This window comes from Penaeus monodon, chromosome 10 (genome assembly GCF_015228065.2).
Source record: "Penaeus monodon isolate SGIC_2016 chromosome 10, NSTDA_Pmon_1, whole genome shotgun sequence".
Lineage (NCBI taxonomy): Eukaryota > Metazoa > Arthropoda > Malacostraca > Decapoda > Penaeidae > Penaeus > Penaeus monodon.
In genome coordinates, this window is record NC_051395.1 from 23,569,956 (window position 1) to 23,582,455 (window position 12,500).

General features: G+C 46.6%; 1 protein-coding gene across 1 annotated transcript; it reads right to left on the bottom strand.

Moving 5' to 3' along the window:
• Positions 1 to 275: 275 nt before the first annotated feature.
• LOC119577951 (regulator of G-protein signaling 2-like) lies at positions 276 to 11,763 on the bottom strand. The gene is made up of 4 exons (XM_037925645.1): positions 11,102 to 11,763; positions 8,299 to 8,423; positions 3,323 to 3,486; positions 276 to 943 (listed from the first exon to the last, which is right to left on the bottom strand). The coding sequence occupies exons 1-4, from the start codon at positions 11,200 to 11,202 to the stop codon at positions 746 to 748; spliced, it is 588 nt and encodes a 195-aa protein (XP_037781573.1). The 5' UTR covers positions 11,203 to 11,763; the 3' UTR covers positions 276 to 745.
• Positions 11,764 to 12,500: the final 737 nt, after the last annotated feature.

Sequence of the window (12,500 nt, forward strand, 5' to 3'; positions counted from 1 at the left end):
GCCGCCTTTGGGGGTGTGGGGGTGAGCAGGATGGGGAGAAGGGAGGGGGCGGCCTCGTGGTAGGGGGCGGGGAGCGGGGGAGGGGGAGACATCAACACGTGACCCGTGCATCTGTATGTCTGAGGGGGGGGGGGGGGGCTGGCGAGCACCTGCTACGTCGGGAGTATTCAGTGGGGGGAGGGGGGGAACACCTGATTTACTTGACCAAACACAAGTCACGACTGACTCACACCGGAATAATAACAATAAGTATGCAGGAAAACTGACAAAATCTCTTTGCAATCAAGATTCTCCGTTTTATATAGTTTCTTAAATACAAATATACCTTAAATATAACGTATGTCTATATATATATCACCTTTTAATAAATATATATAAATATCCCCATCTTTCCTGTGGCCGACGGCAGCGCAGACGCCCCGCCGCCGCCTCTCGAAACGGGCAACAACGAAGGACTCGAGCGGCCCGAGCAACAGCCGGCCTTTGCTCCCGCGATGGCCAGAGGGCGCGGGGCCACCAACACGAACAACGTGGCCTTCCGTGGCCAGGCGAGAGAGAGGCGGCACTGACACTCCTCGCAGGGGCCTCGCCGTCGCTGTGGCACTCCAAGTGGCACTCCAGGTGGCACTCTTGCTGCTAGCGCTGTTATCGCTGTGGCCTCAGCTGGTCCCAAAGCTCCAGCCGCTTGCACGGGCTGGGGCTACAAGTGCATGGTCGAGCTCGCAACCGACATGCAGCAGGGGTCCTATAACGTGTCGGCGTTGGAGGGCGAGGAGGACTCCGGGTGGAGCAGCTCCTTGTACAGCTCCGACTGCAGGAAGCGGATGTAGGCGTCCGACTCCATCAGCGCCTGCACTCTCTTCTGCGCGGCGTCGAAGATGTACTTGTCGGGGCACTCGAGGTTCTTGGCGATCTGGGCGCGGGTGGCCGGGTCCAGGTTGATCTGTGGACGAGCGAAAAGGCGGTCAGGCGACTCATTCCTCAAAGACAAACTAAATAAGCATGTCAAAATGTATAATGTCAGGCGACTCATTTCATCATCAGCTTACATCCATACCACGATACGCACTCCCAGTCGTCATCACAAACGTGTCACTCTTTTCACGCAATGAAACCCGGACTCGCAAAAGAAGAAGAAGAAGTAGAAGAAGAAGAAGAAGAAAGGGAAACAATACAACTAACGAGCGAAATAATCACAACTGACAAACTTAAAACGCGACTTGAAACGAAATAAAACACGAACAACGAGAGAACAAGCCAATCGAAATAACAGTTCATCGCAGGATCTCGAAACCAAGTCTCTCCCACGAACCCAACTTTGCCCTCTGACCTTTACAGAAAGACCGCCCCCTCCCCTGCCTCCGCGCTTCCCCCCTCCCCCCCCCCGCGAGCTTTCCTACCCCTTAGTCTCTTCCAGGTAGCTTAAAGGTTATATATCCTCATCTCCGTGCCTGGAAAACTGAACGCGAGCATGTTGCACATCGGCAGCTTGCAAAGATGTTGAAAACCAGTTTACGCATTTAGTTGCAACCCCATCTACGAGCTGTTTGTCGGCTTAGCAAAGGAACAAAGCTAAGTAAGGATATGATGCACACTTATTCTCTGCTTTAAAGCTTGCAAGATGAAGAGAATTGCAGACCTTCTTGATGATAAAAAAACGTTCTATTTTCTCGTTTCTTTTCGTTTGTTTGTTTGTTAGTCTTTTAACCGGATACATATGGAAGATAAATGTCAAATTGATGATCGAGTTTCCTTCACGAGGACGCCATTGCGGTGTGGGGGCGGAACGAGAGCGCGCAGGGAGGGAGGGAGGGAGGGAGAGAGGGAGAGAGGGAGAGAGAGAGGGAGAGAGAGAGAGAGAGAGAGGAGAGAGAGAGAGAGAGAGAGAGAGAGAGAGAGAGAGAGAGAGAGAGGAGAATAAAAGAATATGAAAATAGAGAAGATAAGAATGAGAATAGAGAAGATAAGAATGAGAATAGAAAAGATAAGAGTGAGAAAGAAGATAAGTTAGTATGGAATAGGAATTGCAAAAATGTAAGAGGAGAAAGACAACTATTTCGATATCAAGTCGAATAATTGCGTCCCTTTTTTGAGTCTGCATGACCAATCTTAATTTAATTAAAAAAAACAGACATACAAAGAACTCAGTAACTGCAATATACGACGATGATGTCAGATCATAAATACAATGAGAATGAGATTTAGTCCATGTCAGACCTGGAACGCAACTCTCTCTCTCTCTCTTTGTCTCTTTATTCCGCTTCGTTTCCTTTGTTACTTAACCCCCTTTCCCCCTAACCCCTCACCCCCCATCCCGCCCACCTCGCCTCGCTCCAACTTCATGCTCTTCTTGTTCCCCTCTCTTCCCCTCCCCTTATCCTCCCTATCCCCTCCCCCCCGCTCTCTCATACAGCGGAGCATCCCACCTCTCGCTCTCGGTTGCCATGGCGACGCGGCATCCACTTCCAGCTTCCAGTATTCATCGATCCAAAGCTAACAAGAGCCAAGGGAGATACCCCAGTGCCTTTCAAGGGGGAGGAGGGAGATAGAGTGGCAATAGGGATTACGAAAGGGGGTTAAGGCAGAGAAGGATGGAAGGAAGGGAAAGGAGGAGGAGAGGAGGAAAGAGGAGTAAGGGAAGGAAGGTGGCAATAGCGACTGAGAGAGAAAGGGTTGAACCACACAGCGTGGTAAGCAAGCCGATGATGACATCCATATGCGTCAATTTTTATCTGAACTATTCGCCAGAAGTTGAGGGGTTGCAGAGGTTGCAAGGGCGGTCATAAATCCCACGCGACTCCAATTAAAGGGAAAAAAAGGGCCTCTCGTTAGTCATGCAGCCCCGCTCGCCTCTTCTGAAGACCACGATTTGCGACAGCGAAGTAAAAGACGTGACTCAAGACCCCCGATCTCTGATTCACGAGTCGTTTGGCCTTTTCTTCACGGCCGCAACGAGTTTTTTTTTCTGAGGTCACTGAATCACAGTCATGTTTTGGGTCTGATTCAATGCACACACACACAGGCACACATGGATACGAACATACCTACTAAAACACACACAACCACCCACCCACACAAAGAAGGCAATCTCTCTCCCTTTCTCTCTGATTATGCAATTTGAACCTACTTCTCGAATCTCGTCCTTCCGAAACAGCTTCGAAACTCTCTCACACTTTCGAAACGAAGGTCCGGAAGCCACGTGATCAGTGCCAATACGCTGACAAGTATCATAATTGGAAAGATACGAGACGCAACTTACTAGCATACGGACCACGTGACTGTTCCAAAACTTCGTTAACGAGCGACAGGTACGACAACTCACCTCCTTAGGCGCCTGGACCGCGACGTAGTCTGAGTGAATTTTGAAAGCTTTCGAAGACATCTTGGCGCTGCGGGTCTTCTTGAAATCTTCGACGGCCATCCAGAATTCGACGTTCTCCTCGCTAAATTCCCTCTGCAGGAAGGCCTTGAACAGTGCCTGTCCGTCTGTTGAAGATAAGAAAACAGGAGGGTTAGACTGATTGGAAAGAAACAAAAACAAATAAACGAAAATCGTTTAAAAAAAGGGTTAATTCAAGTCAGAAAATATTTTTTAAAAATTGAAAAAAAGGCAAAATTGTTCGAGGCCAATTACTTAAAGTCTAATCTAAGAAGATGACGTAGCAAGCCATGCATTTATGCATGAATGAAAATGGAGATGCAATGAATGAGTTACCAAGTCGGCCTTTTGTAAATGTCATTCTACGCTGATCCTTGAGCCAGACCCAGCCGCGTGACGTCACGGTTGTCACACGCTACATCGCGCCACCCCCTCCCCCCACCCCCTCCGAGCTGACAGGTGGATGACACTCACTGGCTTGCCATACGCCCAAGACGCGTTTTTATGGTGAATTCTTGTTTAAAATTGTCTTCTTCTCTTTTTCTGTTTCTCTCTCTTTTCCTCCTTTTCTCCCTCCACCCCCCCCCCTCTCTCTCTCTCTCTCTCTCTCTCTCTCTCTCTCTCTCTCTCGCCATCTGCCCTAACATTTAGGCCTATGCGCAAGCGAACAGGTGAGGATGTTTACACAAGTAGAGGATGTAGTAAGGTGCTGTATTCATGAGTGCGCTGTAGTTTATCTATATTTCTCTTCTCTTTCTGTCTCTCTTCTACATGAAATACTCTCTACTGACGAGATTAAAAAAAAAAAAAAAAAAAAAAAAAAGCTGGAAATCGAAGTATCGTAAGAAATGACCTATAAAGACGAGAACCGAAGACAGCAACAGCAATTTTTTTTTCATAATTCGGAAAATAAAATAACTAAGAAATTATAGATAGACACCGTGTCCTTGTGCCCCCTCCCCCCCCTTTCCCCTCCTCCCCTCCCTCTACTCACACCACAATCTATATCCGTACACATACAAACACGAACGCGAAGACACGAGATATTTCGGGCACTCGAGGCACTAAAAAAAAGGCTTGGCACTGGCACTGGCACTCCACGCCTCACGAGCTACTATTCCCAGCCTACCTCGGCCCATCAGCATCTCATCTCCCGTGTTGCCAAGGATGCTGCTCATTGTGTCGACCCTCAGCCTATTCAGTACATTTTAATTGATCTTATTATTCTCCCCCTCTCGCTACTTTCTATCTATTAATAGTGTTATCTACTTACATTTCATCCCCAGACATCTCATTATCTGTTATTATTCATTGCTCGCATTTCTCCTTTTCTGATTCATATATATATATATATATATATATATATATATATATATATATATATATATATATATATATATATATATATATATATGTATGCATGTATGTATGTATGACATTTTTCTAGAGTGAGAAATAAATTATTTTCAAAAGAGTTATATATAATCAAAAGCACAACGCACGGCAGCAGCGGGAGACATGTAAAAAAAAAAAGAAAAAAAGAAAAGAAAAAAGACTACCCACCATACCCGTCAGCCCCCTCCCCCTTACCCCCCCTCCCGTTCCCCTGCATTCCTCGTCGCCAGATTTCTCTCTCGTGCAAATGCAATGCCTCGCAACATTTCTGCAACGCAACTCCTTCGCTCGACATGTTGGCCAGAGATCAAAGAATGCGTAGAAGGTTGAAATTCCTGTCATCGTTTCAGCTGGAGGCGACCAAAAATACATGCGGCGAGAACCCATAAGCTATCCCTTTCTCTCCCTTGCCTTTCGTTCTTGCCTTCTCTTTCTTTCTCTTGTCTCATTCTCCCCTCTCATCTCATCTCTCTCTCTTTCTCTCTCTCACTCACTTTCCACTTTCACCTCTTCTCTCTCTCTCTCTCTCTCTCTCTCTCTCTCTCTCTCTCTCCTTTCATTTCTCCTCTCCTCCGCACGCAGTTTGAAAGCAAAAGCGAAAGGAATACAGGCAGTAGACGCACGAACCAGCATCATGCACTGAGCCCCTGTGCATGGTGATGAGGGAGGTCATGTCGAGTGATGACGCGCCTCTGTCTCGCATCCTGGTAGAGCTGACCACAAGAAACCAGGGTGTGTGGGCCGCGGGACGCACACGAACATGTGTACGCACACACACACACAAGCACACACACACACAGTCTCTCTCTCTCTCTCTCTCTCTTTCACGCAACACACCAATGTACAAGTCGTTTAGTTGGGAAGGACTTACAGACAGACAGAGATGGATATGTAAATAGATAGATGGATAGACTAATTGATTAACAGATAGATAGAGAGACAAATAGATAAGAGTTAGACAGATAGATAGATAAATTAACCAGACAAAGAGTTCAAAGCTGATCTCTGACCCCCACAGAAGGACAAAATCACGACATAACAGACACAAATAACAAATCAAGGTCAGGAAAACGGGAAGAGGAAACGTTCTCAGCGTAGAACAATACAGGATCATGACCTCCTCGTGAACGTACAAAAGGCGCCGTTCAACTTCACACTAACACACGCACTCACGCTCTCACGCTCCCATCCTTTCACGCTCTGCCACGCTCTTGCTCTCCCTGTCGCTTTGTCTCTCTCTCTCACACTCAGGCTCATACTCACGCTCTCTCCCTCTCTCTGACTTTAACCATTTTCTCTCTCTCTCTCTCTCTCTCTTTCTCTCTCTCTCTCCCCTTCTCTCTTTCTCTCTCTGTCTAACGTAAACCCACCCACTCCAGCTAAATCCTCACGAAGGACCTTAACGGCAGACATTTCCAGGCGGTTTTCATCCCCTGCCGCTTGGCATTGGCGGCAGGGTAATGACGGAAACTCGACCCCCTGTAAGGACCCTTCAGGATGGCATTGTAAGGCGGGACACGTGGAGGCCCTTCGGCGCTGCTTCAGAGGGCGTAACAAAGGGCGTAACAAGGGATGGGCTTCGTTTCTCTATCGTGTAGCTGCCTATGCCTCTTTTGCGGTCTTCTCTTTCTTCTCTCTTTTCTCCTGCTCTCTCTCTCTCTCTCTCTCTCCTTTCTGTTAACTTTTTATCTACCCTTCTCTCTCTCTGCTTCCCTTCCTGTCTGAATACCTTTTTATCTGCCTGGTTCTCTCTCTCTCCTCTTCCGCTGTCCCCTCTTTATCTCCCTAATTATCAACGTTTTGTTAGATACACGAAGCCCCGGGGAATTTTAACTGACGTAATTGTAGCATCAACAGTGAAAAACCCGTAACAAAGAGCTTGGGAAATGACGTTATATGTCTATCAGTACAGAGCTCCAATGTGTTTTTTTCCCTCTTTGCTTCCTTTAGTAATGATTTTATGATTGTATACTGTGGCGGTTCTTAGTACAAATGAAATAGTTTTTTTTTGGTATTGTGCTGTCTCCTTTCTCTCTCTCTCTCTCTCTCTCTCTCTCTCTCTCTCTCTCTCTCTCTCTCTCTCTCTCTCTCTCTCTCTCTCTATGTGTGTGTATGTGTGTCTGGCTCGTGTCCATGAGGTCATACTTATGTTTATGACGGATGCTGCCGGCCATGTTGATCCCTCTCAGCCATGTTGATTGCATTAATGGTTCCCTGATTGATGATATAACCAACGATTTGCAACGGAGGCAGAGGGAGGGGATGGGGGGGGGGAGAGATAAGACTGTTTTACTTCCCTCTTCCAGCCCTCTCCTCTCCCCTTAGTGCCTCCCCCACCCCTCTCCCCCCTCTCCTCTTCCCCTTCCTCCCCCTCTGTCTGTAATAGCAACGCCCTGGGTGGGGGAGGGAGGGAGAGGGAAGAGTGGGGGGGAGAGGGAAGAGTGGGGGGGGGCAGAGGGTGGGGCATTACCAGTCCTTGGCGAAGGGTTTGCTCCGGGGGGGGGGGAGGGGGGAGGGGGAGAGGGCAAGGCAGGGGCAAAGGGAGGAAGGCGGAGATTGAGAAAGGGGGGTCAGGGCTAATAGCGAATAGAGAATAGAGGAGAGAGAGAGAGAGAGAGAGAGAGAGAGAGAGAGAGAGAGAGAGAGAGAGAGAGAGAGAGAGAGAGAGAAGAGACGGGGCAGGGAGTACAAAAGGCAGTGGGGGGGAAGGGTAGTCCAGAGGGGACACGAGGGAGGAAGGGGGGGAGGGAGAAAGGGGGAGAAGGGGCGTGGCCTAGAGTGACTGCCCTTTGACCTCGTGTGCCGTGTGGGAGCTCTGACGTCACGCACGCTCGTAGGCAAATCCTGTTAAGGAAGTTGTCGCGTTGGTTTTTGGGGGTGGGGGGTGGGGGCAGGGGGTGGCACATGGCGCATAATGAAAGCGTTGAAGAGATAAAAAATTGGGACAGGATGCGAATGAGAGAGAGAGAGAGAGAGAGAGAGAGGGAGAGAGAGAGAGAGAGAGAGAGAGAGAGAGAGAGAGAGAGAGAGAGAGAGAGAGAGAGAGAGAGAGAGAGAGAGAGAGAGAGAAGAGAGAGAGAGAGAGAGAGAGAGAGAGAGAGAGAGAGAGAGAGAGAGAGAGAGAGAGAGAGAACAAATAGACAATGAAAAAGAAATATCAAGGCAACAAAAGCGAAAGTAAAGAAAAGCAAATAACTTTACATAGGAAGGAAGGGTTGATAAGTAAATATTACAAAAGCGATTGCTAGAAATGGCACGGCAATTAACTTAACCGGAAGTACGTCATTACACCCTAAATCATAGTAAATTATGTGATTATTCTCACGTACAATAAAGGCATGGAAGGAATTTTGACAATCTATATATAGATACATCAACTTATAGCCTTAAATCCATCTTACATTTCTCTTATTGTCTCCTTTTTTTCTCTTATATATTACGTATCATCATTACGATTTTTTTTTCTGCCAATTCAAAATTCCTTCCACACCTATTAAAAGAGCTTAAAAAAAAACAACACTTACACTTGGAAGCCATGAGGTTATGGAAGCTCTCAGCCCAACTCTGTGCTTCTTCTGGCTGGGGTCTGACGCTGCACTGGGTCTCCCCGCGGCGCCGAAGCCAGCCCAGGCGGAGGCGCATGTCGCTTCTGAGGGAGAGGGAGAAAAAGACGTGAATTGAGGCCATCAGCTGATAAATGAAGAATAAAGAGATGAGAAAAAGAAATGATAGGTATGGTGAGAAACGACTGGGGTTGAATCGGGGTGATCATATGATAAATAGCGATTATGATGATTAAAAAATAATGAGAAATATAAATAGCAAATAAGAATATTTGATAAAGTAAGAAGAGTAAGTAAAAGTTCTATAAAATTTGATTTTTAAATGTCGTCACAAATGAAGACTATATATTTTTTTTATCTATGCTAATAATTAGATAACACGTTGAGTGACCGGATTTGACGACATATTAATGCGTGTTTTCCATGTCCTCTTAATTATCATCGTGATTAGCTAATTTTCCTTCCGTAATAATCGTAGGGCTAATGTCAAGAGAGACAGAAAAATAGATTAAGAATTAAATACGGGATGTGTGTGTTTGTTAACAGGAGAGTGGGGTGTGTGGGGGTCGAGAGGAAGGGGGGGGGGTAGGGAGGAAGGGGGGGAGATAGGGGGAGGGGGCAGGGAGGTGGGAGAGGGAGGGGCTTCCGGTGATAAGGGTGCAAAGTCCCGGATGAAGCGGTTAATGCGCCCGGTATGTGAAACTGATAGTATGTCACAACAGTGATGGAGAAGCCGATAGCTTTCACTATGAATAATGTGGAGATAGATAGATAGATAGAGAGGTAGAGATAGAGATAGATAGACAGAGACAGATAGATAGATTGATAGATAGAGAGAGAGAGTAAGAGAGAAATAAACAGAAGAAGAAAAAGAATAAGAAGAGAGAGAGAAAAAAAGAGAAAGAGAGAATAAAAAAAAACAGGGACAGGAAAAGGAGAGAGAGAGAGAGAGAGAGAGAGAGAGAGAGAGAGAGAGAGAGAGAGAGAGAGAGAGAGAAAGAGAGAGAGAGAGAGAGAGAAAGTACGCGTAATGCGAATAAAATGTGTGGAAAGAGCGACACAAAAGAACGGGTTCCGGGTTCCCTCTCCCCCCCTGCTCTCATAAGATGCGATTCCCAGCTGTATGAGGAGGAGGAGGAGGAGGAGGAGGAGGAGGAGGAGGAGGAGGAGGAGGAGGAGGAGGAGGAGAAGAAGAAGAAGAAGAAGGAGGAGGAGGAGGAGGAGGAAGAGGAGGAGGAAGGGGAGGAAGAGGAGAAGGAAGACTAGGAAGAGGAGCAGGGAGAGAAGGAAGAAGACAGGGAAGAAGAAGAAAAAGGAGGCAGAAGCAGGGAGCGAATTAAAGTAAAAGAAAAAGAAGAAGAAAAACGAAACAAGTAAACTTATACTATGCAATAAAAAAAGTGTTTTTTGTTTTTCTTTCCATCCCTCTCCCTCACTCCCTCTTCCGTTCATCTGAGAAAGGACTTTGTGACGACCGGACGCAGTGCGGTTTTCATTTGTCGGTTTGGTCACGTGACTTCGAGATTAGCCTTGGTGAGAGAGCATGAGTTATGTATTTATTGAATATACTCATCAGTCTTCATTTTAATTGCATTCCTTTCTTTTGCATATGAGAAAACGAGATATCTCAATGTACTGAAACTCCGCGTGTCGGTATATCCGTGTTAGCGTCGTCCTAAGCAATCGCTTTCTTTTCCTTGTCTATACATTTTTTTTTCTTCTTTATCGACCATGAAAAAGAAAGCGATCGGACAAGGTGTGTGTGGGGGGGGGGGTGATCCGGCACAGGAATTTCACTTTCTCGCCCCCCCTCCTCCTCCTTTCGCTCGGGGTACCTCCTCGGCCTACATTAGCCCTCGACTCTCAAATAAGCCTTCAATGACATAAGATCCCAGACTATAATTGATCGTAATCTATTAAGGAAAAAAATCTAACAAAAATGGTAGAAATAGGAATAACTATAAAGAGATTCGAGAAGGAAGAGCAGTCGACGTAAAGAGGAATTGTCGGTTAAGCTCGTGCGAAGGGAGTGACACAGCTGTAGCGCGTGACGTCATGCTTACGTCACGGCGACCGCATAGAAAAAAGAAGAAGAAAAAAAAAGAAAAACGATCCTCGACTTGGCGGTCTCGTTGAGGCAGACCCATTATTGGCCACGATTACTCCATTCGTGATCTCGGTGATCTTAATGGGTTTGAGGTTTATGAATATAATTATTGACATGTTTTAATCGTGGTCCGTGCTCTTGTCTGTGTCTGTACTTTAGCGATGGTTCAGTAAATGATGACTATCACGCATGTACATAGTTTCTTCTCTCCCTTCGACCATCTTTTCTACCTGAAACCCGTTGATAAAAAGGTAAAAACACCCACACAAAGCAACAATGAAAACAATGGGTGCACAAGTGACCATAAAGCAAAACAAACACACACACACCAACTGACGTCAAGGAACACTTGTTGGACCATATAATGGATGTCATTAATTAGACCGAGAGAGAGAAACTGACTGACCGCTTAAAATAGCCTCAAGGTACACTCAGGTAATTTTTTTAGTTAGTCATTTCGGAATATCAGTTGCAAGGAAAATTGGTGTGAGTTTTGAAGAATAAGGTTTCATTAATCCACACACCTAACCATAGACACACACACAAACACACATTCTCAAACAATCACCTACACAAGAGAGGCATTTACAGACACACAAGACATTCCCAAACACACACCCCTAAACTAAAACGAGAAAAGGTGTCCATTGTGTTTACCGTTTGCCGTGCGCGATGGAGTCAGCAATGGCCGAGTTCAGAGAGCCCAAGACACTCTTTGTGGCCTTAAGGGACTCCCTTCTGATGTCAGTGGCAATCATGGTGCTCCTGAAGTCACCGGTTCCGCTTTGAACACTTGATTAGGTTCTGGAGGGACTTCCTCAGTGACCCGACGTCGCGCGAGGTCGGTGGGGTCGGACCGGACGAACTCGGTGGGGTCAGGGGGAGGCCGAAGTACAAAAAATGTAAACGGGGGCCGATCGATGCTAGGTCGTGGGAGGCAAGGTCCGGTTTCCAAGAGTTTTTCCGTTTAAATCTCTACACTCACAGGTGTTTTTCACAATTCAAGTTCACTTTAGAGTACTGTTTGTCTTCTGCGGTAACCCTTTTATCCAAGATCCTTTTTGGGCTAAAAGAGGATTAGGCCGGTACAGTAGCTTGAGATGTGAAGCCGCGGTAACTGTCGCTGCTTGGATGAAACAAAGCGAAAATCTCCTTCAACGATGTCTTGTTTCGAAGCGTGTTGTTTTCTTTTCTGTCACACAAACACACTCAAAAATCCCAAAACGAGATACTGTGGTTGATGAAGCTCTGGAGAGTAGCGAGCAAGCGGGAGGTATGACCGTATTCCGCGAGGCTCTGAGCTGATCTGTGGCGAGACGCGAGACGCCCCGCTATATATACGCGAGCGGCCGAACCGACTTGCTCATGCGTACGCGCGAGCTCCTGTCGAGGCGGTGATGACAACGGGGTGTGATGATGGAGGTGCTGGTGGCACGGATGGTGGTGGCTGCATTGATGGTGGTGGTGATGAGGGAGGTGGTGGTGCTGGTGGTGCCAGAGTGGTGATGGCAACGGTGATGGGGGTGGAGATGGCACGTTGTTGAAGAAAGTGGTGATGATGGTAGTGACAACGACGCTTGGTGATGATGGCAGAAAAGGTGGTAGTGGTTACGTTGAGCATGGTAATGGTGGTGACACTGGTGATGACAGCCAGTTCGGTGATGGTGGTAACCAAACACTCTGATGATGATGGTTGCAGCAGAGTTAGTGACAAAAGTAGTAGTGTACCTGTTAATGACTCGGGATGAACATGCTAATTACACAGAGCAATTTGAAATGAGTGCTAACGGTAACGTAAAACTTCGCTGCGGTTGGCGGTGGTGTTAAATGACGCCGGAATCGCGGCTGTTGCAAAGTTGCGATCTAGGTTGCATGGCCCAGCATAGGGATTTAGTAGCGTAGTCACGTTCAGTAATCTCTTTTACTTACAGAAGCATGTAATGTGACGTTAGTATTAATGTGTGTTTATATAAATGACTATGAGTGTATTTCTATTGAGAATCTATATTTTTAGATTTTATATTGTATTTCAATGCCGTTTTCTCTGGTGTCATGT